We start from the raw sequence: 24,238 nt of genomic DNA on the forward strand, positions 1-24,238 counted from the left end.
ACTAAATTCGACCGTTTAAAGGTTCGGTTTGGGTGGTTTTCGGCTTTGTCGGTTGTCGGTTTTCACGGTTTGGTTAGCTCGGTTATGGGTTTCAAAAAATAAAAGAAAAAAACAGTGAAATAGAGAAGAAAGGTGAATGAATTATTAAGAAACCGGAGAAGCAGTAGATATGGTGAGGTATATACTATGGGCGTTGCTATATCAAGCGAAATCATTTTTCCCAGAAATTCACGATACAAGGCATGCTGCTTTTTTAGAATGTGAACTTGTTTATTGTAATATCTTAAACAATTATTAAAAATAAAAAGAGGAATAAACAACCCGCTTTTGTTGTTAATCTCCGAAAAGAGTGGAATACACCCGGGTAGTGGTGTTAACTAGCCAATGAGATTCATTCTTGAAAGTTTCGGGACGTTTTTGTTCGCTATACATAGCATTTTCCATATACTAATCAATCCATAACAATTTTAGTATTTTCCTTTTCTTCCATGACAGTGCGAATTTCAGTTTGACAATATACAAAGAGCAAGTTCTTCATGTTCTTTACTTGACAACATACAAACGGTTTAGACAGGTTTTGGGTACGTTCGGTTCTCATGCTCAGCCCCGATTTAAGGTACTCAACTTCCTTCTTTTTACCTAAATTGTATTGTTAGCATTACAATCAATAATGACACTGATGATAAGCTTAGTTAGAGTGATTCACCTAATGGTATTTACTCGGTTGGTCATGGAAATAAGTGGTTGGATTGAGATTCAACTCATAATTTGACACCAACTACTTACGAGAACTTGATTAGGTGGCTACCACTTATTGAAAAGATCAAACATTATTGTTGGTTGATGATGTATGGTATATTCCTACTAATGCCTTTAGAGGTTTACACGATCTTACCGTTAATAGTTATTGTCAGAGGTATGATGCGATTGTTGAGAGTGATACGCATACTCTTCGCGATTGCACTAATGCAATGTCTATATAGAGATATTTTCGTCACAATTATCCTAAAGAATTTTACATTTAAGGTTGTCAAATTTGGTTTAAACACCATGATATTCATAGTAACCTATTTTGAGATTTGACGAATAAAAATGATGAGATTTTTCAACATTTAAAGAAAGACACTTAGGCTTTAGTGAATAATATATTCTCGTATCATTCTTCCATGGTCCAAGCTCTTGGTCCCATCATTAAGCAACACATGACCCGTCATGTTTACTAGCATCCTTCTTTTGAAGGCATTATTAAAGTTAATGTTGATGTCTCTTCTTTTGGACATCCCGACAATGCATGTTTTGACGTTCTTCCGAAAAACGATAAGAGAAAAAACGATAAGAGAATATGGATTTAAGTTATTTTTTGGATCTTGTGGGAGAGCTTCAAATTAATTGGCTGAACTTTCAACTATTTGGAGAGATCTTTAATTTGCTTGGCACCTTGGTTTTATGAATACCATCATGAAATCTGACTTTCAGACCACTTTGGATCTGATTACTAATACTAAACTGTAGGACTTTTATCCCCATGCAAGTCTACTTTCTTTCATCAGGAAGCTTTCTTCTCATTCTTGGATGGTATACTACTCCACTTTAATCATACTTTGCGAGAAGGAAACAAATGTGCTGATCGGTTGGCTACGCTTAATTCTACTAAATGTCGTCTCCTTCGAATTGTGGATCTCTCTCTCGCCCCCCCCCCCCCCCCCCCCCCATGCAAGTCTACTTTCTTTCATCAGGAAGCTTTCTTCTCATTCTTGGATGGTATACTACTCCACTTTAATCATACTTTGCGAGAAGGAAACAAATGTGCTGATCGGTTGGCTACGCTTAATTCTACTAAATGTCGTCTCCTTCGAATTGTGGATCTCTCTCTCGCCCCCCCCCCCCCCCCCCCATGCAAGTCTACTTTCTTTCATCAGGAAGCTTTCTTCTCATTCTTGGATGGTATACTACTCCACTTTAATCATACTTTGCGAGAAGGAAACAAATGTGCTGATCGGTTGGCTACGCTTAATTCTACTAAATGTCGTCTCCTTCGAATTGTGGATCTCTCTCTCGCCCCCCCCCCCCCCCCCCCCCCCTCCTTAATTGAATACCATCCTACTTGTACACACCTTCGGGGTCTTTAGGCAGAGGAGTTCTTAGTTTTTTTTCCTTCTCTCTTTCTTGTTTATTTATTCCCTTAACCACCACCCCCCCCCCCCCCCCCCCCCCCCCCCCCCCCACACACACACACACACACACATATTGGAGATCACTAATCATTTGAGTCCTATCACTTGATTTAGTTTCCTTTACCAAACAGTTCTATGTATTTTTCTCTCTTTGATCACCTTACATATTGGAGAAGAAAGTAGTTCTAGACGTCAAAGGAACGCAAATCCTCTCATGCAACCATACCATTGCAGTGGCTGTAGAGCCTTATGCCTTGTGGTGTTGCAGTTGCTGCAGTGGATCCGGTTGCACGTCGAAGGCACAAGTCACCTTTATGATTTAGCAAATATAAGCCCAACCAACTAAAGAATATTAAACTTTTAGCCTATTTTGAGCATATATAGCAATAACTTTTGCTACTTCAAAAAAAAAGCAATAACTTCTGCATTAATCCAATGAGATGGTTTTAAATCACGGTTAGAGTAACTATTGCGGTTGCATCACAATCCTTGACATTGAAAAATCACGGTCAAATGAGGCTATGTGACCTCAATCAGAGTTGTGTTGAGGTCACAGAGACATAAAAAAAACTGATGTCGTAGTCTTTATCGCTCATATAACTTTATATATAACCTTAATCAATACTCTCTGACATTAGATTTAATGAGTAAATAGTCAATTACCCCCTTGAAATTGTAAGTTTCGTCAATTACCCCTCTGAAATTAACAAAACTTCAATTACCCCCTGAAATTGCACAACGTTAATCAATTTACCCCTCCGTTAAATTTTTCTGTTAGTCAAGATGATGTTTTGCAAATACCCCGCGAAAGTTTTACACTTATGTGCAAAATGCTCACTAAACTTGAAAATTTATATATTTTTTTCTTATCCTTAAAAGTGATTGCATTATCACTGAATTGTGAAACATATTAGCTAAGTTTTTGACGATATACAACCATATATTGACAGTATAGTAGAACAAATTGGCAGTATTTGGTAAAACCTACAATAATTTTCAAAAGGATGGTGCAATATATGCTACCATTTTCCGGATTCTATATATTCCTAGCTACCATTTTCTAATCATATTTGCAGGTAGTTAGTATTGTCTTAAGGTTGTTAGAAGTTGGAGCCTCGATTATGAATTCCTTAACTAGTCAAATTTTCATAGATTCACTTTCCTATTGCTAGAATTCCTTAATGTCGCAAACAGAGAGAAACCTCAATGTCTGTTTAGATAGAGTAATTTTAGTGAGTGGTGTGTTTTTAGGATGTGCTTAAAAGGATTGACTTAAACTACATTGTTTGGATAATTAGTCCATATCAGCTAAGTTTTGTTCTACCATACTGCCAATATATGGTTGTATACTGTCAAAATTTAGCTAATATGCTCCACAATTCAGTGATAATGCAATCACTTTTAAGGATAAGAAAAAAATATATAAATTTTCAAGTTCAGGGGGCATTTTGAACATAAGTGCAAAACTTCAGGGGGGTATTTGCAAAATATCATCTTGACTAACAGAAAAATTTGACGGAGGGGGTAAATTGATTAACGTTGTGCAATTTCAGGAGGGTAATTAAAGTTTTGTTAATTTCAGGGGGGTAATTGACGAAACTTACAATTTCAGGGGGGTAATTGACTATTTACTCTAGATTTAATCCAACGATTGAGATATAGCTGGAGAGGATTCAAGTCTCTCTCCATCTGCAGCCCTTCTTGCCTCTCATGGAAAATTTCGCCTTAACAAAAAGTACAAAAAATTCTCTTACTTATCATCTATGTTTGTATTTGTTGTTTGACAGGGGAAAATACACTGAAAGTCATGAAATGCTAAGCCAAGGTTTTACTCATGCCTTCTCGATGACATTCAACGGGAAAGAGGATTGGAATGCATTTCAAGTTCACCCAAAATTAAATCATATTGAGTTCTCCAAGATATTATCAACTGCTCTTGAGAAGATTGTGGTGCTGAATTTTCCATCTAACATTGTCAAAGCACCAGCATGATCTTGAAGATATTCAAGCAATTTAAAGTTTTCATATTTGAATTGTATGCATGTGTGTGTATGGATTAAGTATTTTTAGTTTGTTGATGCTAGTTCTCATGCAATTTCAACTTGTTATGCTCTTCTATTTTCAAATTTATGGAATGTTCTACTGCTACATGTTGGTATTTGTTATGGATGGGGGAATGTTTTGAGGGAATGTAATGTTATGAGGGAATTCAAATACTTTGAGGTGAATTCCATTGTTTGGATGAGGGAATGTAATGTAATGTTGAGGAAATGTAATGTTATGAGGGAATTCAAATACTTAGAGGTAAATTGCCTAGAATTTTAAATTCTTCAAAATTTCCAAATTACCTCATCCAAACACACTCTAAGTGTCTGCTTTCATTGATTTATTTGAGCTTACTTGTGAGTCTCTTTGGAAGAGTTTATGATAATCAACTTATGACATGTCCATTAGTTGATTTTAACTTATTTTTATAAGCTCTTCAAGATAACTTATAATAAAAACAACTTATAGCTTATATTAAAAAGTTTGACTTTATTTTATCTTATGCTATAGAAATAGCTTTTATAAAAAGTGCTTCCTAGTATGTTACAAGGGATTAATTAAGATGTTTATCCAAACGAAGATTAATTCTCTCCCAATAGTTTCTACCATCTCATGTGTAACAGCACAGTTAATACGACTCCAATATGAAACATATTAAAAGAAATTCACAAACAAACATAGAGATTGTTACATAGGGAGAGTGTCCTAAACTATTCAAAGTTAAAGTAAATAACTGTGGTCAATATCTTCATTAACCGTGCATGAATAACATCATTTGTGCATGCTTTGTCTAATAAAGCCTAAATACAAAAGCAACTTTAGAAGGACATTAAATGATTATCAATAGTGAAAGACATTAAATCATGCAAAACTTGATGACTAATTGTGAATAAGTTAAAATACTTTATGAAGGATGGGCTTCAAAAGTTCTATACCAAGATACCTCAAAGCAATGTGGCTTTTACTAGTGACATGAAAAGGAGGGAAAAAGAAAGTCTTTAATCCAGCAATGGGACCATCATGTAAAGAAATTTGGATTTAGTGTCTCTCTAGGCCTCTTTACCGATTTTTAAAAAATTGGACCGGAGATTCAACTGGTTAGACCTCTAGATCATGGTTCAATTAGTTCAACGACAACTAAACCAAATGATAAATAAAAAGAAGTTAAAAAAAAAAAAAATCAGTTGAACCAATTGCAGTTCAACCTGATTTAATCAAACTATAACGTAATCAGGATCAAACCAACCAGCGAACTAACTGATTCTTGATTCAATTAGTTCAACTGGCCGGTTCAGTCCGGTTTTTCAAATATTAGATTTGACACTATGCTTTCTTATCTACAATCCAGTATCATCCAAACAGAAACACTAGAATATTCAAACAATAGAGCAGGATTTTGTATTGATATTGGAGAGAAAGGGATGAACATGAAGCCACTCAAGAAACTCCATCTTATTCAATTCTTACTCCTATTCAATCTCATATTAGGTTCTTCTACACCTCACCATAATCACACAAAGTACTGTGGGAATATCAAAACTCAACCACCTTTTTTGACTTCAAATTCTTCTATATCTTCTCAATTAAGGATAACTGTTAACGTTCCAATTCATGCACCAGAATTTTGCAAAGGGTGTGAAAATCCTAATGGAACCTGTAATGCTGGCTTGAAGTGTCTGTGTCATCCAAAAGAATGCAGTAAGTGCCTTAATCATATAAAGTTTTTTATTCTATTTGTTCGAAGTTATGAGAAAAATATGTAATAGTTTTGTGACACTAGGATGATGATTTTGCAGCAGATAAGGTCATCTCCAAGGTTGGATCCATAAATTCTGCTGGTAGTTTGTTTTTCTCTTTGCTTTCTTTCATTTGTACAGTAACCTTCCTCATGCATGTCTAAGTCTAGCATGCTTATCCAAGGACTGAATTATTAGTAATGTTTTAAATCGCGATAAAGAAACGGTTGATGCAGAAGATGCAGACCCTTTTTAAAACTGTTATTATTAGGTTATGTAATAATATGTACATTTATTTGCAGTATGTATGCATCTAATATCTATAGTTGTTGAATCGCAACGTTGGGATATATATAACTAGCACAAAACAGCGATTATCTATAGTTCGTAGTTATAAATTGCGGTCCATAACTGTAATTCCAGATGCGTTGGTTGCATTTCTCTGTAATGTAAGAGTTTAATATGCATGGCACAAAACGGCAAACCAAACACACTGCCCAAAATATATGGTTTCTTCTATATTGAAGTTGAATTTTGGAATCAGCGGAACAGATGATATCCTCCTGTGAACATGTATGGTTTCTTCTATTCATGAGCTGTTATGAAACAGTTTGATTCTCGAAACTTTACACAACGGTAGATCTAATGATTGATGAGGCTGTTACAGCAGTAATGCTGTACAAATAAGCGCCTAACAAATATGTAAAATGATTCCAAAACCATTGCTAATACTACTTTGATCAATATTAACAATGATGGGGGCTTCTTCCATTAACTGATGCCAAGTCACAACTCTATCAGAAAGCAATTTATGAAGAGGGAAATTTCATGATCAATGCATTGAGAATTCCTAGCCCTCCAGGCCCCAATTTCCTTCACACGTAACAAAGATTCAGATTTGAGAAATTAAATTGTGTCACTATGGTGAAAGAAATTAGTGTTGTGATTTAAGTGTTTTTAGAGTGATTCAAAATCAAAATTCTCTTGTTCTACATGTCCCACATAGAAATGTTAAGAGAGTTTTTGAGTTTTTGTATACTAATGAGTTTTATTGTGTTGTAAGGTTGAGGGAATGAGCATTTGTAATTCTATAACTATAAATCAATGGTAATGATGAAAATAATGAAAATATATGAAAATTACAAAACCATCATTCCCTAACCCTTTTAATTCTATACAAAACCATCATTCCCTAACCCTATACAAAACCATCATTCCCTAACCCTTTTAATTCCATTTTTTTTTTTATTTCACTAGAGTTTTGTTTGGATTGACGGAAACAATAGAGAGGAATGAAATAAACTTTTCATTTTTATTGTTTGGAAAATAGACGAGATTAAATGAGTTATAGTTTTTATTTCATTTTTACTCTTATTTAAAAAAATAATGCTATGTAAAAATAAAAGATATTGTCATTTATTAGTTTTACAAAGTATTTTATAACATATATAAACTCTCTTTTCTTGTCTTTTTATGGTCATTTTCACCTACTAATAAATTTTTTTTTTTTTTACAATACCTACTAATAAATATTAATAATGGGTCCCCGTGAACTTAACTCAATTGGTAGGGACATTGCATAATTTATGCAGGGGCCGGAGTTCGAACTCCAGACACCTCACTTCTCCACATTTAATTGTGTGAGCTCTAGCCATTAGGCTACTAGACCAAAAATAAAATATTAACAATGGTTATTTTTTTTTGACAGGAATAATAGGTATTTTTTTATTAATTTCTATTTGAATGTTTTTGTTTTGACCCCTCAATCGTGTAGGTAGGTGCTTAGATATAAGTACGATACAATAACCACAAATGATTATGCCATGGGTGTGTATGAAGATCTGATGATAAATTGTAATTTTACAAATATAAAGTTGTGCAAACAATGAAATGTGATTGAATAGATACCATTAAATTTCAAACAATGAAATTGACCGATATAATAATATTGGGTCAGGGTTACCGTCCTCCGCAAGCCGGGTCGATCCAACAAAATGATTCAAGATGGGTCTCCCTTTGTGATCTAACCCCGCCCACCATCTCTAACTTCTCTATGACTCCCTGAAACTACCATAGACTCTAAACTACCATAAGATTGTGCCTCAAGCATGATAACATACTCGAAAGCAAGGTTCTAAAAAACGGTCGCGGTCGCGATCGCGGTCGCGTTAAGGTTGTCGCGATTTCGGCTGTAACGGACGCTGCGATACAAATAACGGTCTTCGCGGTGTGAATTAGTCAAAATGTTTCACAAAACGTATTAAAACTATTTATGTTATCATATAATGTATAATAACTTAGATTAATACTTTTTTTTCCATAATTATAACATGTTTAAAGTGAATATAATAATAAAAATAGACTACATTTAGTAAAGATAGAATGTTTAACAGATTGAAAAGAAATTAACTAATAAATTACTACTCATAGCATATCTTTAAACATAGTTCATGATCAATTAACTACATTTAGTTCACATCATAAATTTTTATGAATAAAAAAGAGGCATTAAAGTGCCAAAAATGGTGTAAAAAATAATAAAAATGGTGAAGAAATAAATAAAAACAAAATTGGCTCAGCTGGAATAAATCTGGACCACTTGATGCATCAAGGGGTCCAAATTTAATTCCTACATATAGTTAAAAAACCAAGGGTGCAGATATGAAAAAGGGGGTGCATAAGCAACAGCATATAGGACAAAACTGCAGGTGGGGCCCGCGGTCAACAAGGAAGGAAGGAGGTCAACTCCTTCTTCTTCCTTTCTTCACGTGAAGAACAACAACAAGAACATCACCACTGTTGAATTTTCTAAAACCTCAAATGTTCACCAAATCTCACAAACTAAAATACCATTTTGATTGGATTTTCACGCTGATCATGAATCTAAGCTTATATTTCACAGTGAATGTTTGTATAGAGAGAAAAGTGAGAAAAAAGTTTTGACTGAATTTTCAAGTTGGAGTCCGTAACGGCGTTTCGCGGCCGTAACGGCGTTTCACGGTCGTAACGGCGTTCCGTAACGCTGTAACGGCGATATTGCTGTGAATTTCTTTCTCAGCGTTAAAAGGGGCAAAAACGGTAACGGCCGCTGCCGATACCGATTTGTAACGGCCGTTTTTGCGGTAACGTCCCGTTTTTTAAAACCTTGCTCGAAAGTACTTTTTCGATCATCCAAATCACCTTTATAACCACTATCTGTGTACGCCTCAGGCGTCTCAATTCCATTCCTCTTATACATTATTCCCAAGTCAACTGTCCATGAACCTGCTAATTGAGCTTAATACACACATTAGATCTAGTCTTGTGGCTGCTAAATACATTAAAAAACCCACAATCTACTTATACTTTGTAGCATCCACCTTCACACCATTTTCATTTTTAATCAATTTGCATCAGGGAGCAATGAATTCCTAGATAAATTTCTCTTCTCTATTTCAAACCTTTCTAACAACTCTTTCACATCTTTTTTTTTACAAATAAAAATTTCCTTTTCATTATGAATTACTTCAACTCCAAGAAAATAATGCATCTTGTCATGGTCTGACATGTTAAATTCCCTTTTCATAGACTTCTTAACCTGTTCAAACATATTCTAATAATTACCAGTAAATATCAAATCATCAACATAAAGATTAATAATGAGAATATTACCTCCTTTACTTATCTTCACAAACAAGGTGTGCTCATATGGACATTTCTCGAATCCTTCCCTGGTGAAATAGGCCTAGATGCGGCTGTACCATGCTTGTGGTGCTTGTTTAACCTCACATGAAGCCCTTTTAAATTTATACACCTTCAGCTTATCACCCTTTATTCACATAACCTTATGGTTGATCAACAAAAACCTCCTCATTCAACTCCCCAATCCCCATACAAGAATGTCCTTTTTACATCTATAGTTGATACATACTTCATTCATTTGGGCAGCAAGAGCGATTACCGTTTGGATGGTGTCCATCAAGCCACTAGTGTAAATACTTTGGTGTGGTCTACCCCATACTGTTGAGAGGACCCCTAGGCCACAAGTCAAACTTTATACTTCTCAACTTCCCCATTCTCACTTTATACTGCTTCTTCAAATATTGTTGGATAAAGTTTCATTGTCATTAGATTTTGTGACTCTTCTTCAAACTATTTTGTGACTCTGTATTCTCAATTTCTCCAGAGTCTAACAAAGGAGCCCCTAAATACCATACAAATACATCATATTATTTTTTGGTGGTTTATACAAATATACCATATGCTGCTATTTACAAATACACGAGAATAAGCTTACGAAATTAATTATTATATTTAAGGGTTAATATGTGTTTACCCCTGTAATATAGGTCATTTCCGGTTTTCCTCCCTGTAAAATATTTTTTTTGAATTTCATCCTTGAAATTTGAAAATATTTTGGTTTTAGACCTTCATTGAAAATTTCACCCCCTGTAATTTGAGCAAATTTAGGTTTACCCTTCTTGTAATTTGAAAAAAAATTGGTTTACCCCCTGTTCATTTGAGCAAATTTCGGTTTACCCCCTGCCATATCTTTGATTTTGTACTGTCAAAGCTCATGAAGGTCCAAAACCAAAAATCTTCAAATTACGAGGACGAAATCCAAAAAAAATATTTTACAGGGGGTAAAACCAGAAATGACATATATTACAGGGGGTAAACACATATTAACCCTATATTTAAAAGATGATCAACTGATATAGATATAGATATCATATACATTTGAACTAAATAAATATTTTGAGACAAGTTTTTTAATTGAAACACCACAAAAGATATTCAACCTAACAAATATTATCCGTTATGCTATATTTTATAAATGGAATAATCAAATACTTAAAGAAAGATATTCATGAGAAAGATACTCGCATACATTTATGTAGAATGAACTAGATTGAAATAGCTTATTTATAGAATAACTAACTAACCAACCTACGAATTATAGTTTATCTATCACTAACTATAGTCAATTTTTTAGGGACACTAACTACAGTCAATTATTCATCTATACTAGAACGCCGACCCGTGCATCGCACAGGTCTTTTTGAATTAAAAACTGTAGTATATTTTGAACAATTGATATTTAGTTTTTTTAAGGAGAATAGATTTTTTTTAATGATGAAACTATATCATTTTTTTGTAATAACCCTCTGGTTCAGAGAGAAAAGGGGATATGGTAATATGGAGTTCGGTCGGAAAGTAAGTAAAGTTTGACCAAGAATTGTCCTCCTAGAATCGGACTCAAGTTCTCTTAAATGATTCATTATTTATGAAACTCATTAACCATTTATGAAACATTATCATATGACATTTACGTTTGCGATGAGAATAGAAAATAGAGGTGGAAGACAATACATTAGAACAATCGTCATTAAAAAAAAAATGATGGAGAGTATCAAGACTCATTCACTATGCTCATTTACAACACAATCTTAAGACATCTTTGTGTTCCACCATCATAAATTGGTGTGACTTATATTCCCTTTTCTCTTCTCTTTCCACTTGACTTGGTTGATGGAGTATTCATATCTTTTAGACAATCCTATACAAAACGATAAAATTAAAATTAAAACAAACTTTGAATCTCCTTTGTGTGTGATGAAACAATAAAATATTCGGTAAAACACGTAATATAACATTGATTTCAAATAAGAAAATAATGACAACAGCTTAATACAACTCAATTGACCACATGGTTCTTACAGAAAAAGAATGTCCACATAGCACAACCAAGATTTAGAAAGCACAACTTACGTCAGGCATTGAGGAGAGGATGAGGATATAGGACGCCAAAGTTTGGCTCACAAAAGACTCATGACCACATTGTACACACCAGACAAAAAAACATACTTAGCTATCAATTCCTTTCGAAAGGCTAATCAGAGCTAACTATAACTTACAACATCTTTAGATCTTATTAGAGAATCAATGTCAACTGATCAATACAACTACTATTAGTTACAATGCATATTTTTCTACAAATTTTTCTTCACATGCTTCTAATTTTTTATAACCCATTTCTTTGTTATGAAGATACTTTTTTATGGAAGAACACTATACTTTTTTTATCAATTAAAGATCAATAATCCAATACTTCTTGAAGTAAAATACTAATTTAAAATTTAAAAATATTAAGAGTGTATTTAGGGGAAAAACTTAAACAATTGCACCTAATAACTTAGAATCACAACTTCTTTAAAAAAATAAAACTTAGAATCATAACTTTTTTTCAACGGAAACTTGTAATTAGGAACGGTGGAGTATTTAACATTTTTTTGTTCTAATTTAACATGTTATTTTTCCTAGAAGTTACTCTTATTGGTGATATATTTAACATCATTTTTTTTTTTTCATCTATATAACTACTTTTTTTAAACATTTAACATTTCATCTATTTAGCATCTATTTACATATTTTTTGAAGTATTTAACATGTTATCTACTTAACATGTTTTATTTGACTTGTAAGACAATAAACTTATAGGAAAATAAATGAACTAAAAGTTACTCCAACATATAATATATACATCAACAGCAAACACCTCCAAATAAGTTAACTTTGATAAGAATCACAAAGTTTGGAATGTGTGGTTTTTTCACGATTTTTGCTTCCAAAAAGTAAGTAATTTTTTACTCAAGTTAGATTGGCAACAAAACTAAAATCTTTCAACTTACCATTGAAGAAAAACAATAGTTAAAAACAAATGGATAGGACGAATAAACAATCCAAACAAATGAACAAATGAGGTACTCTTTGTCTTATTCCTCAATCAACATTGCCAATTTTTGTACATATGAACAATTTTCCCGAAAAGAAGAAAATTTCATGTTTACATCGAGAGTGTCCAAGATTTTATTCACGTCGAGAGTGTCCAAGAAGCACGACAACCCGCAGATAGAAAAAGAACAATACAAAGGTCACCTACATACCGGAAAACCCCAAAAAAGACCTACAACCCAGCAGCTATTTAGAACCAAAACCTGCACAGGGACATAGGCAGCTAGCAGAAAATCAAAAGCTGCAACAGAAACAGAAAACTAATGCTGATATATCCACCACCTCCTTTTTAGATGAGTTGTTAATTTGGGTTTTGCAGCAAATCTTGAAAAGATCAGGAAAAAAAAAATGAAGAGAGAGAGAGATGGAGAGAATCACTGACATAATGTCCCCGTCTGGCCGTCTCCCAAATACATACCAGCCACTTAGAATCTAAAAAGAATTACTACATAATTAGTGTCCAATTCTTTACAGCTAATTCGCTAAGAAGCATCTTATAAAAAAAATCAATAACTAAGAAGAAAATGAATGAAACTAAATCATGGCTTAGTCATGGACATAGCAAATTAACATCAAATTATTGCTCGAATATGATTTAAAATGCCAACTTAAACAGCAAAAATCACTTTTGTTTTACAACTATTATCCTCTAGCAGAAATCCTATCATTTCAATTGATAATCTTATTGCTTTTACAAACCTTGGACAACATCACATATAACTTACTTGACATAAAATCTAACTACTATAGACTTAACAAAAAAACACAGCTTGCGTCAAACGAAACACAAAAAGAAATAGTTCTTATCGCACAAACCTCATCCGGACGGTACTCGACATGATAGGCACGCCACTTAAGCCTCAAGAGCTACTTATAAGTCGTATCTGTTATGTCATATACATTCCCATAGTGCAACATCTGTGAAAGCATGATTCAGACTAAATACATTAGAAACAAATGAATCCATTACAGCCAAATATCAAATGAATAAGATACTTGTATTGTTCTAAAAGATCTAAAATTTCTCAAAGTAACTTATGATGGATTATCTCATTGGGGTGTAAGCTTAAGCTTCGCTTCTGTTTTGTCTCAAGTTGTGCTTTGTATTGCCGCGCTTTTGACTACGTCTCAAATTGGTAAATTTTATTTTTTGGATTGTTGAATCATATACCTATACTTATGCTTATTGCACCAAGTAGAATTCCAGAGGAAGCACCTGATCTGAAATGAATTGATATCAATTTGTAACAATTAATCGATAAATGAATGAACGAATCGAGATAGAGAGAGATAGGAACATACATGGTGCGGAGAGAGAAAGGAGAAATGGAGGAATCGACGGAGATCTCGAGGAAGAAGGAAGCGATGGCGAGGAGAGACAGGGAAATGCCGTGGGAAAGGACAAATAAAGGAAGAGAGTAGAGGATTGTAGAAATGAAGAAGAGAATGATGAGTCTCTCCCCGTTGAAAAACGACGTCGTCATGGAAAATGTTCTAAACCAGAATTGGGTTTTACGCAGGAAGATGAAGTTTTAATAAAATTTGCTGTTTCAAAAAAAAAAAAAAACGCAGGAAGATGAAGCTAACTATAGGAAGAAGAAGAAGGTTGTTGGACTCTCATTTCTTTCTCATACCAAACTCATTTTGTCAATTCCCAGTCGTGAGTGATGAGGGAAGAAGGGAGATAATTCTTTTTTAGAAAAAAACATGGGTTCCAATGCTTTGGAAGAGAACTCATCAAAACACGTTTGAGATATAAAAGGTCAGATTAATGGCTTAGGAATAGGTGTGAAATACATAGTGAAATGCTGAGTAGGATAAGCACTTAGAGCATCCACAATGGTAGTTCCCTGACAAGGACTCCTTAAATGGACTCCACGTGACACATCACTTATTTATAATTTTTTAATAAAAGTACCTATTAAGGACTCAATGACTCCAATGGCAGTACACTAATAAGGATTCCAATGAAAAGTATTTAAATATGTCCCACTATCTTTACATATTAAACAAAAATAATTTATCTATTACTCATTTTTACAAGTGGGACCAAGTAGTACACATTTTATTACTTCTTTATGCAAGTGGGACCAAGTAGTACACATTTTATTACTTCTTTATGCAAGTGGGACCAAGTAGTACACATTTTATTATTTTTTTAAACGTGGGACCCGTTAGTTACTCAGGAGAGAGAGAGAGTCCTTATATAGTTGCCCGTTCCTTAACGGGGACTCAATTTTTCTTCCTCCAATGGAGGGTCCTTAACGGGGAGTGGTCCTTGTTAAGTAAGGACCCCCCATTGGAGATGCTCTTAGAAGAAATAAATGCTTGCAAAGTGGAGGGAAAAAGTAGGGAGAAAAATTAGGGCTACAATTGCTTGGGAGTTAAGCTTTAGTAAGTACTAGATTTTTGACCCATGCACACACGGGTCCTATCGAGTGTAATAAATATCAGTAAGTTATAAAATATATATTTGTATTTTGGATTTAATCCTCCAGTTTTCAGAAGAAGAAAAAAAAGGGACTTGATATTTCGGAATTTGATTGTGAAGTAAAGTGCGGCTAAAATTGTTCCATCTAGAAATCAAACGCAGGTTCATCTGAAAAATCCATCTCATCCTTTGACGGCGCTTATTAACCACTTGAGGCTAATCATAGATATTTTTTGCAGAGCTCCTTAACCACATGAGACTAATCATAATTATTAATTCAACTTAAAAACAATATACATTAATTTACTCACATCAAAACTCCATTTAAAACATTAATAATCACATAAACCATCTATATATCAAAATATTATTAACCAAAAATCCCACAAAGAGAAGTGGGAAAAGTATAAAGTACAGAGGGGCCAAATATGGCTAAAGTACCTGCAAACAACCAAAAGTGCCTAGGAACAAATGAAACAGAACCGTAAAAACATTACCAAACACATGACAGAAAAACAGGAACATCAGCAGATAAACACCCACAAATGACAGAAACAGAGTGTTGGAACAAAATGTGTTTAACAATGAACCTCAAAGAGTTTTGATGATAACAAGGTATTAAAAATTGTAAATTGGACTAGCTAATATTTGTTCAAGTGTACAGGACCACAGTTAAAAAGTTACATCATTAATTGTTTCTGAATGAGCAAATAAAGAGCAAAAGAAAATGAAGCTTAGACGATTCTGAAGGCAATACGCTCCTGAAAGTGGAAAGCGCTCCTAAAGTCAAGCTGCTCCTGAAGATAGTAAAAGCGCTCCTGAAGAAATAGTGCTCCTGAAGAATAGTGCTCCTGAAGACAAGAGGTCCAGAAGCCACATTATCAGAAGCTGCATCATCAGAAGCTGCATCATCAGAAGCTGAAGAAACTGCACCATCAGAAGCTGCAGAAGCTGCTTCATCAGAAGCTGCATCATCAGAAGCTGCCTCATCAGAAGTCATTTCACCAGAAGCTGAAGATCAACTGGATTTGCAGAAGATTCAAAGATTGAAGAATCTACATTGCAAAAGCTGTCTATTGGATTCGAAAACACATCAGAAAATTAGTGGAACATTGCAACGGTCATTTCAAAGGTGTTTGAAGTCATGTGCTTGCAATTTGGACGAAAGCGTTGACATTGTACTATTGTACGAACTGTACAACCACCTTCTCCACTACTCTGTTTTGTGTCCACGCTACAAGACAAGAAAACAGCTCCAGAATACGGCTTCGCCTGCATAGATGTTCCTTTGGATAAGGAATGGATTTCAAATTGGTTCTTCATAGGACAACAACCAAATCAGGCAAAAGATCATTGGTGAAAGAACAAGCTTCAAACAACGACTCTTTGGTGTGCTGGCAATTTCACAACGTTTCTTTCACACCTCTATATAAAGGAGTGAAGACTTAGAGTTTTGGTAATGCAAGAACGCTGAACAAAAGACTCACAACATTTTTACAAGTGCCAAATCTCTGCTGAAATTGTTCTGCATTCACTTAGAATTTCTGTGTCTCAAAGTCATATCTTAGAAATTCTTAAGTCCATTGAGTCTGTATCTGATTTGTATTGTGAGCACCTCTGATTGTATATCAAGTGTTCAACCTTAAACAATTTTCTGTGTAATTTTGTTTAGTTAGGAAGTCTCTTGCAGTTGTGCTTGAGCAGGAAGTCTCTTGATTGTGTTCTTGAGCAAAGGAAGTCTCTAGCTTGTGTGCTTGAGCAAAGGAAGTCTCTTGCTTGTGTGCTTGAGCAATTGTAATCAGATATTACTCTTAGTGAAATCTCCTTGGAAGTGCAAGGGGGACTGGACTACTTCCGGATTGTGGAAGGAACCAGTATAATTGCTTTGTGTCGTTCTTCTTCTCTCTCTCTGTTTTATTCCGCTGCATTTAGATTCTGATTATCACTTCAGAAGCTGTCTCACTTAGCTTCTGATCAGTGTGTTCAGTTTTTAGGAGAAACGAAGAATTTTTCAAAACACAATTCAACCCCCCTTCTTGTGTTTTTCTCACCTTCAATTGGTATCTAGAGCCTTGGTCTGTTGTGTAACACTTAACCGTGCAACAGTCAAAGATCTGAGAAAAACATGTCTATTCCTCCTCCTACTGGTTCTGGTGATACTAACTATAAAAATGTCTCACATGATTATAGTGATAGTAAGAAATCCAGTGTTGGAAAGATTCCAAAATTCAATGGAGATGCTGAAGAATTCTCTTGGTGGAAGACCAACTTTTACAGTTACATCATGAGCCTAGATGAAGAATTATGGGATATTCTGGAAGATGGTGTTGGTGATCTAGTCCTTGATGAAGAAGGAGCTGCTGTGGATAGAAAGAAACATACTCCAGAACTGAGGAAACTCTACAAGAAGCATCATATTATCAGAGGAGCCCTTGTCACTGCCATATCCAAAGCAGAATACATGAAGATGAGTGACAAATCCACTGCTAAAGCTATGTTTGCTTCTCTCTGTTCAAACTATGAAGGGAGCAAGAAGGTCAAAGAAGCAAAGGCTCTCCTGCTTGTACATCAGTATGAGTTATTCAAGATGAAGGATGATGAAACTATTGAGGAGATGTACTCAAGGTTTCAAACCTTAGTTTCTGGGCTACAGATTCTAAAGAAGAGCTATGTTGCTTCTGATCATGTAAGCAAGATACTCAGAAGCTTACCTGCCAGATGGAGACCAAAGGTGACTGCCATTGAGGAAGCTAAAGATTTAAACACTTTAAGTGTCGAAGATCTTGTTAGTTCTCTCAAAGTTCATGAGTTAAGTCTTAATGAACATGAGTCTACTAAGAAGAGTAAATCAATAGCTCTTCCATCCAAAGGCAAGTCATCAAAAGCTCTCAAAGTGGTTGAATCTGAAGAGGAAGAACAGTCAAGTTCAGATTCTGAACCAGATGCTGATGAAATGGCCATGCTCTCAAACAGACTTCAGTATCTGGCCAAGAAGAACATAAAGTTTCTCGCCAGAAGGGGTAACTCCAGAAGCTCAAGGAAAGAAGATCAGAAGGGATGCTTCAACTGTAAGAAGCCTGGACACTTCATTGCTGAATGCCCTGATCTTCAAAGAGAAAAGTCAAAGGACAAGTCAAAGAGGTCTACATTCAAACCAAGCAAATTCAAGAAGCAGATTAAGCAGAGTTTAATGGCAACCTGGGATGATTTGGTAGCTGTTGGGTTGGTAGCAACAGCAACTTCAGAAGCTGGATCAGATTCAGACTCAGAAGATGAAAACGAGGTATATTCCAAAATTCCCAGAGATGAACTTGTTGAGTCACTTAAAGAACTTCTTACACATTTTGAAGTAAGAACCAATGAGTTGAAGGATTTAAAAGAAAAATATGTTGATTTGGTACAACAGCAAAAATCAACTCTATTGGATCTGAAAGCTTCTGAACAAGGACTTAGGGGCTTTGACTTCATGTGTAAAACATATGAAGATCAGCTCAGGTTCTTATGTCAGAAGCTACAAGAAAAGTGTAATGAAAAACCTTTAAGTAACCATGAAATTGCTCTTGAAGATTTTATTATATCTGGCATTGGCAGAAGCAGAGTAGCTTCTATGATTTATAGCATTTACAAGAACAATGGCAGAGGAATTGGTTTTCCAGAAGTGAAACTTGAGAAAACCAATCTAAAATCTTGTTGTGAATGCATCAAGGAAGGTCTGAAAACCTTCTTTGTACCAGAAGGGGCTGAGTTGGAAACTGTTGTTCAATCAGAACCTGAAGCTTCTAGTTCTAAGGCTAAGATTACTTCAAAGCCAAAGAACTCTAAGTCAAAGGCTATGATCAAATCTGATTCAAAGACTTCAAAGGTTAGGATCCTGAAAAGATCAGAACCTATTCCTCAGAGTCTGGTGAAACCAAAATCTGAGGCTCTGAAATCTAAGTTTCAGAAGAAGACAGTTACTGCTTCTGAAGTACCAAAACCTAAGGTGATGGTTAATCAGAAGCAACCCAACTCACAGCACAAGGTACAAGAAGTGAAGAGTAAAGCCTTAAGTACTAACCTTCCAGGACCCATAGGACAATGGGTACCTAAATCTAAAAATGTCAATGATGCAGGTATGTCTAAGAGCAGTGCCAAAGCAAAGATCATGGTACCTAGACAGCGGTTGCTCAAGACACATGACAGGAGACAAGTCCATGTTCCTCAGCCTAACAATGAAAGAGGGAGGAAATGTGAAGTTTGGAGGCAACCAGTCAGGCAAGATCATAGGTACAGGAACTATTGGTAATTCCTCTACCTCAATTAATAATGTATGGTTGGTAGATGGTCTTGAACATAACCTTTTGAGCATTAGTCAATTTTGTGATAATGGTTATGATGTGCTTTTTGAAAAACCCAAATGTACAGTAATCAACAAGGAAGACAAATCCATTGTGTTCAAGGGAAAGAGAGTTGACAATGTCTATAAAATCAATTTTTCTGAACTGGCTGATCAGAAGGTGATTTGCCTACTATCAGTGAATGGTAAGAAATGGATGTGGCACAGAAGGTTGGGACATGCTAACTGGAGGTTAATCTCTAAGCTTAGTAAGTTACAACTTGTGAAAGGGCTACCAGACATTGACTATCATTCAGATGCACTATGTGGTGCGTGTCAGAGAGGAAAAATTGTGAAATCATCTTTTAAAACCAAAGACATTGTTTCAACCTCAAGACCTTTAGAATTACTCCATATTGATTTATTTGGACCAGTGAGTACTGCATCCTTATATGGAAGTAAATATGGATTAGTCATTGTTGATGATTACAGCAGATGGACTTGGGTGAAATTCCTGAAAAGTAAGGATTATGCATATGAGGTATTCAGTAGCTTCTGCACACAAATTCAAACTGAAAAAGAGTCAAAAATTTTGAAAATCAGAAGTGATCATGGTGGAGAATTTGAAAATGAGCCATTTGAAGCTTTTTGTGAAAAACATGGAATCATCCATGAATTCTCTTCTCCTAGAACTCCACAACAAAATGGGGTTGTAGAGAGAAAGAATAGAACTTTACAAGAAATGGCCAGAACCATGATCCATGAAAACAATTTGGCTAAACATTTTTGGGCAGAAGCAGTGAATACAACATGTTATGTTCAAAACAGGATCTATATTAGACCTATTTTGGAGAAAACAGCATATGAACTCTTTAAAGGAAGAAAACTCAATATCTCTTACTTTCATCAATTTGGATGTACATGTTACATTCTGAACAACAAGCTCTACCTAAAGAAATTTGATGCCAAGGCCCAAAGAGGAATCTTTTTAGGTTACTCTGAAAGGTCAAAGGCATACAGAGTGTATAATTCAGAAACACTCTGTGTTGAAGAATCTATGCATGTTAAATTTGATGACAAGGAGCTTGAAGATAAAACTTCAAAGCAAGATGAAAGTTTTGCAGAGATACAAGTTCCTGAAGTTAATCCAGAACCTGATCAGATAGCTGAATCTGAAGATAGTCCAGAAGCTGAACCCACATCAGAAGCGCAAGATGAAGCTGCTTCTGATGAAGCACAAGATGGCTCACATCAAGAAGATCCTCCCAGAAACACATTCAAACACAAGTCTTCACATCCTGAGGAGCTAATCATTGGAAACAAAGATAGTCCAAGAAGAACAAGATCACATTTCAGACAAGTAGAGTCAATGATTGGACTAATCTCAATGATTGAACCTACAACAGTTGATGAAGCACTTTCAGATGATGGATGGATCCTAGCTATGCAAGAAGAGTTGAATCAATTCCAAAGAAATGATGTGTGGGATCTGGTACCCAAACCTCAGCACAAGAACATTATTGGAACAAAATGGGTATTCAGAAACAAGCTGAATGAGCAAGGTGAAGTAACAAGAAACAAAGCCAGGCTTGTTGCACAAGGGTATAGTCAACAAGAAGGCATTGATTACATTGAAACGTTTGCTCCAGTTGCAAGATTGGAAGCAATCAGGTTACTTCTTTCCTATGCAGTTAATCATGGCATAATATTATATCAGATGGATGTCAAGAGTGCATTTCTCAATGGTGTCATAGAAGAAGAAGTGTATGTCAAACAAACTCCTGGATTTGAGGATATTAAATATCCTGACCATGTTTTTAAACTGAAGAAATCACTATATGGCTTGAAACAAGCTCCCAGAGCTTGGTATGATAGACTAAGTAATTTCTTAATCAAGAATGATTTTAAAAGAGGACAGGTTGATACAACACTCTTCAGAAGGACCCTTGGGAAAGATATTCTTGTTGTGCAAATATATGTTGATGATATAATATTTGGTTCTACTAATGCATCTCTTTGCAAGGAATTTTCTGAGTTAATGCAGGATGAATTTGAAATGAGCATGATGGGAGAGCTGAAGTTCTTCCTGGGCATTCAAATTAATCAATGCAAAAATGGAGTCTATGTTCATCAGTCTAAGTATACAAAGGAACTTCTGAAGAAGTTCAAGCTTGAAGATTGTAAAGTGATGAACACTCCAATGCACCCTACGTGCACCTTAAGCAAAGAAGTTGAAGGAGCTAAAGTTGACCAGAAGCTGTATAGAGGTATGATTGGTTCTTTGTTATACCTCACTGCATCTAGGCCAGATATTTTATTCAGTGTATGCTTGTGTGCAAGATTCCAATCAGATCCTAGAGAATCTCATATGACTGCTGTCAAGAGAATCTTTAGGTATTTGAAAGGAACAACTAATCTTGGACTCCTTTATAGGAAATCCTTAGATTATAAGCTAATTGGATTCTGTGATGCTGATTATGCTGGTGATAGGATTGAAAGAAAGTCAACCAGTGGCAATTGTCAATTTCTGGGTGATAATCTTATATCCTGGGCTAGCAAAAGACAAACAACTATTGCTATGTCTACAGCAGAAGCAGAATACATTTCAGCTGCAAGTTGTTGTACACAACTACTTTGGATGAAACATCAGTTGGAAGACTATCATATAATTGCTAACAGTATTCCCATTTATTGTGATAATACTGCTGCTATTTGTTTGTCTAAAAATCCAATTTTGCATTCAAGAGCTAAGCACATTGAAATCAAACACCATTTTATCAGAGATTATGTTCAAAAAGGAATTTTAGATATACAATTCATTGATACTGAAAATCAATGGGCTGATATATTTACTAAGCCTTTAACTGTTGAAAGATTTGATTTTATAAAGAAAAATTTGAACATGCACTTTGTATCTGATTAAATGCTTGCTTGCTCCTGAATAGGATTTTAGGTTCTGAAGTTAGTTCAGAAGCAGTAGTCCATCAGAAGCTCTTTATTGAGGTTCTGAGGAAAACTCGCTTCTGATAATGATGACGTCAGCATCTGAAGTCCAGAAGCTGGATTTGTTGCTTCTGAATAGTTGAATTAGTGGAAACGTTGGGAGTTACTTTTTAAAAGTAACTTCTGGCCCACTAACTTGGTAGTTACTCTGTGAACTTCTTACATGGCCTGTATGTGTTGGTGTATAACTAAAAGGGCAATGATGATTTAATAGCTTTGAAAGTACTTTTCACGCGCCCCCAATTTGTCATTAATGTTATGTTTGTTTGTCTCTTTTGAATTGCAAACGTTTTTACTCATAAACACTTTTTCAATTCACACACTACTCACTCACAACAAACACATTTGCTCTCAAACCTCTTGCGAAGTAAGCGCAAAAACCTTAGAACCCTAAATTCTCTAAATCTTCTTCAATCATCATCAAATGGCATCATCAAGCTCGCAACAAGAAGTTTCAGAATCTACTTCAAGCAAGCAAGGCCCATCAGGATCTGGGTCAGTCTACAAAGAAAAGACTATGGATATTCCATGGAAATCCTTAATCGTCCAAGTAGAATCGCCAGTTGACTTCGCTTCACTTAAGAAGTACGAAGTGGACATGGAAGGTTATGTAGAAACTCGGAAGCTGTCCGGATACTTCAAGATGCTAAATGGGCCAACTTATGTGAACTTGGTCAAAGATTTCTGGTTAAGAGCTGAAATCGTCAATGGAAAGCCTGTGAAGGTAGCAGGGAAACAAGCTGGGTCGAAGAAGAAAAAGATGGAGATAGAGTTGAATCCCACTTCCTTCAGTAGCCTTGAGATAAGGTCTGAAGTGATGGGTATTCCTGTAACCATCACAGAGGAGATAATTGCTAAAGCATGCAGAGTGGATGCAGAAGGAAGATTCCAAGAAATAGTAAAGACGGAAGATATCCTTCTGCAAAGCTACAGCAACTTGCTTCTGGGTGGGAATTCAAAAGCCAAGACATCAGAGATGGAGATTCACCACAGAATGTTGGTGAAGTTCTGCACTGATTGTTTCTTTCAGAGAGGTGGAGGATCTGATCAACCAAATTTCCAACAGAAGCTAGCTATTTACTTCATGGCAACTCAGAACAAGATCAACTTCCCAAGATATGTCTTGGATCATCTCTGTTGGGCAATTAATGAAGGCACTATCAAAGGAAGAAAGCAAGTACCCTATGGAAGATTATTGTCTGAAATCTTCCACCAAGGAGGAGTATTGAAGGTTCTAAAGAAATCAAGGGATGCATCTGACAAATGCTTCAAGGCCTCTACTGCTGAGAAGATTATCAGTAGCAGGACCTTGCATTCCATGCATTATTTTAAGACAGCCCCTAAAGATGAAAAGTGGTTGGAAATGACTACAGCTGAATCTGAGATTATCAGGGACTTTCCTTCCATCTTTAAGGAAAGCAATCCTGAAATCTTAGCTAAATCAGCAGCTGAGTATGTCTTGGAGGAAGAGGAAAGCCCTCAGGAGGAGGCTGCTCCTATTAAAGGAAAGAGGGGCAGATCGGGTAATCACCAAAGAGAAGCTCTAGGAAGCTCTTGAAGAAATAGGAAAAGAAGAAGCTGAGCCTAAGCTGAAAAGAAAGAAGGCTCCACTTGACAAGAAAAGCTCCATGGTTCAAGTGACTCCAGCCATGAAGAGAATGGCTAAGGAACACTCTGATGACTTTTTAGCAAATAGGCGAGAAGTGAAAGCCATGAGAGAACTTGAAAGAGAAGAGGAAGGAGAAAGGATGCTAATCGT

At 35.5% G+C, this 24,238-nt stretch overlaps 1 protein-coding gene and 1 long non-coding RNA gene across 2 annotated transcripts; both read left to right on the top strand.

Moving 5' to 3' along the window:
- The first annotated feature begins 568 nt into the window (after positions 1-568).
- LOC146930151 (stress-response A/B barrel domain-containing protein At5g22580-like) lies at positions 569-4,339 on the top strand. The gene is made up of 2 exons (XM_085708280.1): positions 569-616; positions 3,962-4,339. Exons 1-2 carry the CDS (start codon positions 597-599, stop codon positions 4,164-4,166), a joined length of 225 nt encoding a protein of 74 aa, XP_085564406.1. The 5' UTR covers positions 569-596; the 3' UTR covers positions 4,167-4,339.
- Positions 4,340-5,781: 1,442 nt separating this feature from the next.
- Positions 5,782-6,496, top strand: LOC146930152 (uncharacterized). Its single transcript, XR_015006286.1, has 2 exons — positions 5,782-5,918; positions 6,001-6,496. It is a non-coding gene; the product is annotated as an uncharacterized LOC146930152 (long non-coding RNA).
- The last annotated feature ends 17,742 nt before the right edge of the window (positions 6,497-24,238 follow it).

Source organism: Medicago sativa, chromosome 4 (genome assembly GCF_051527215.1).
Source record: "Medicago sativa cultivar Bolivia chromosome 4, Bolivia_mono, whole genome shotgun sequence".
Lineage (NCBI taxonomy): Eukaryota > Viridiplantae > Streptophyta > Magnoliopsida > Fabales > Fabaceae > Medicago > Medicago sativa.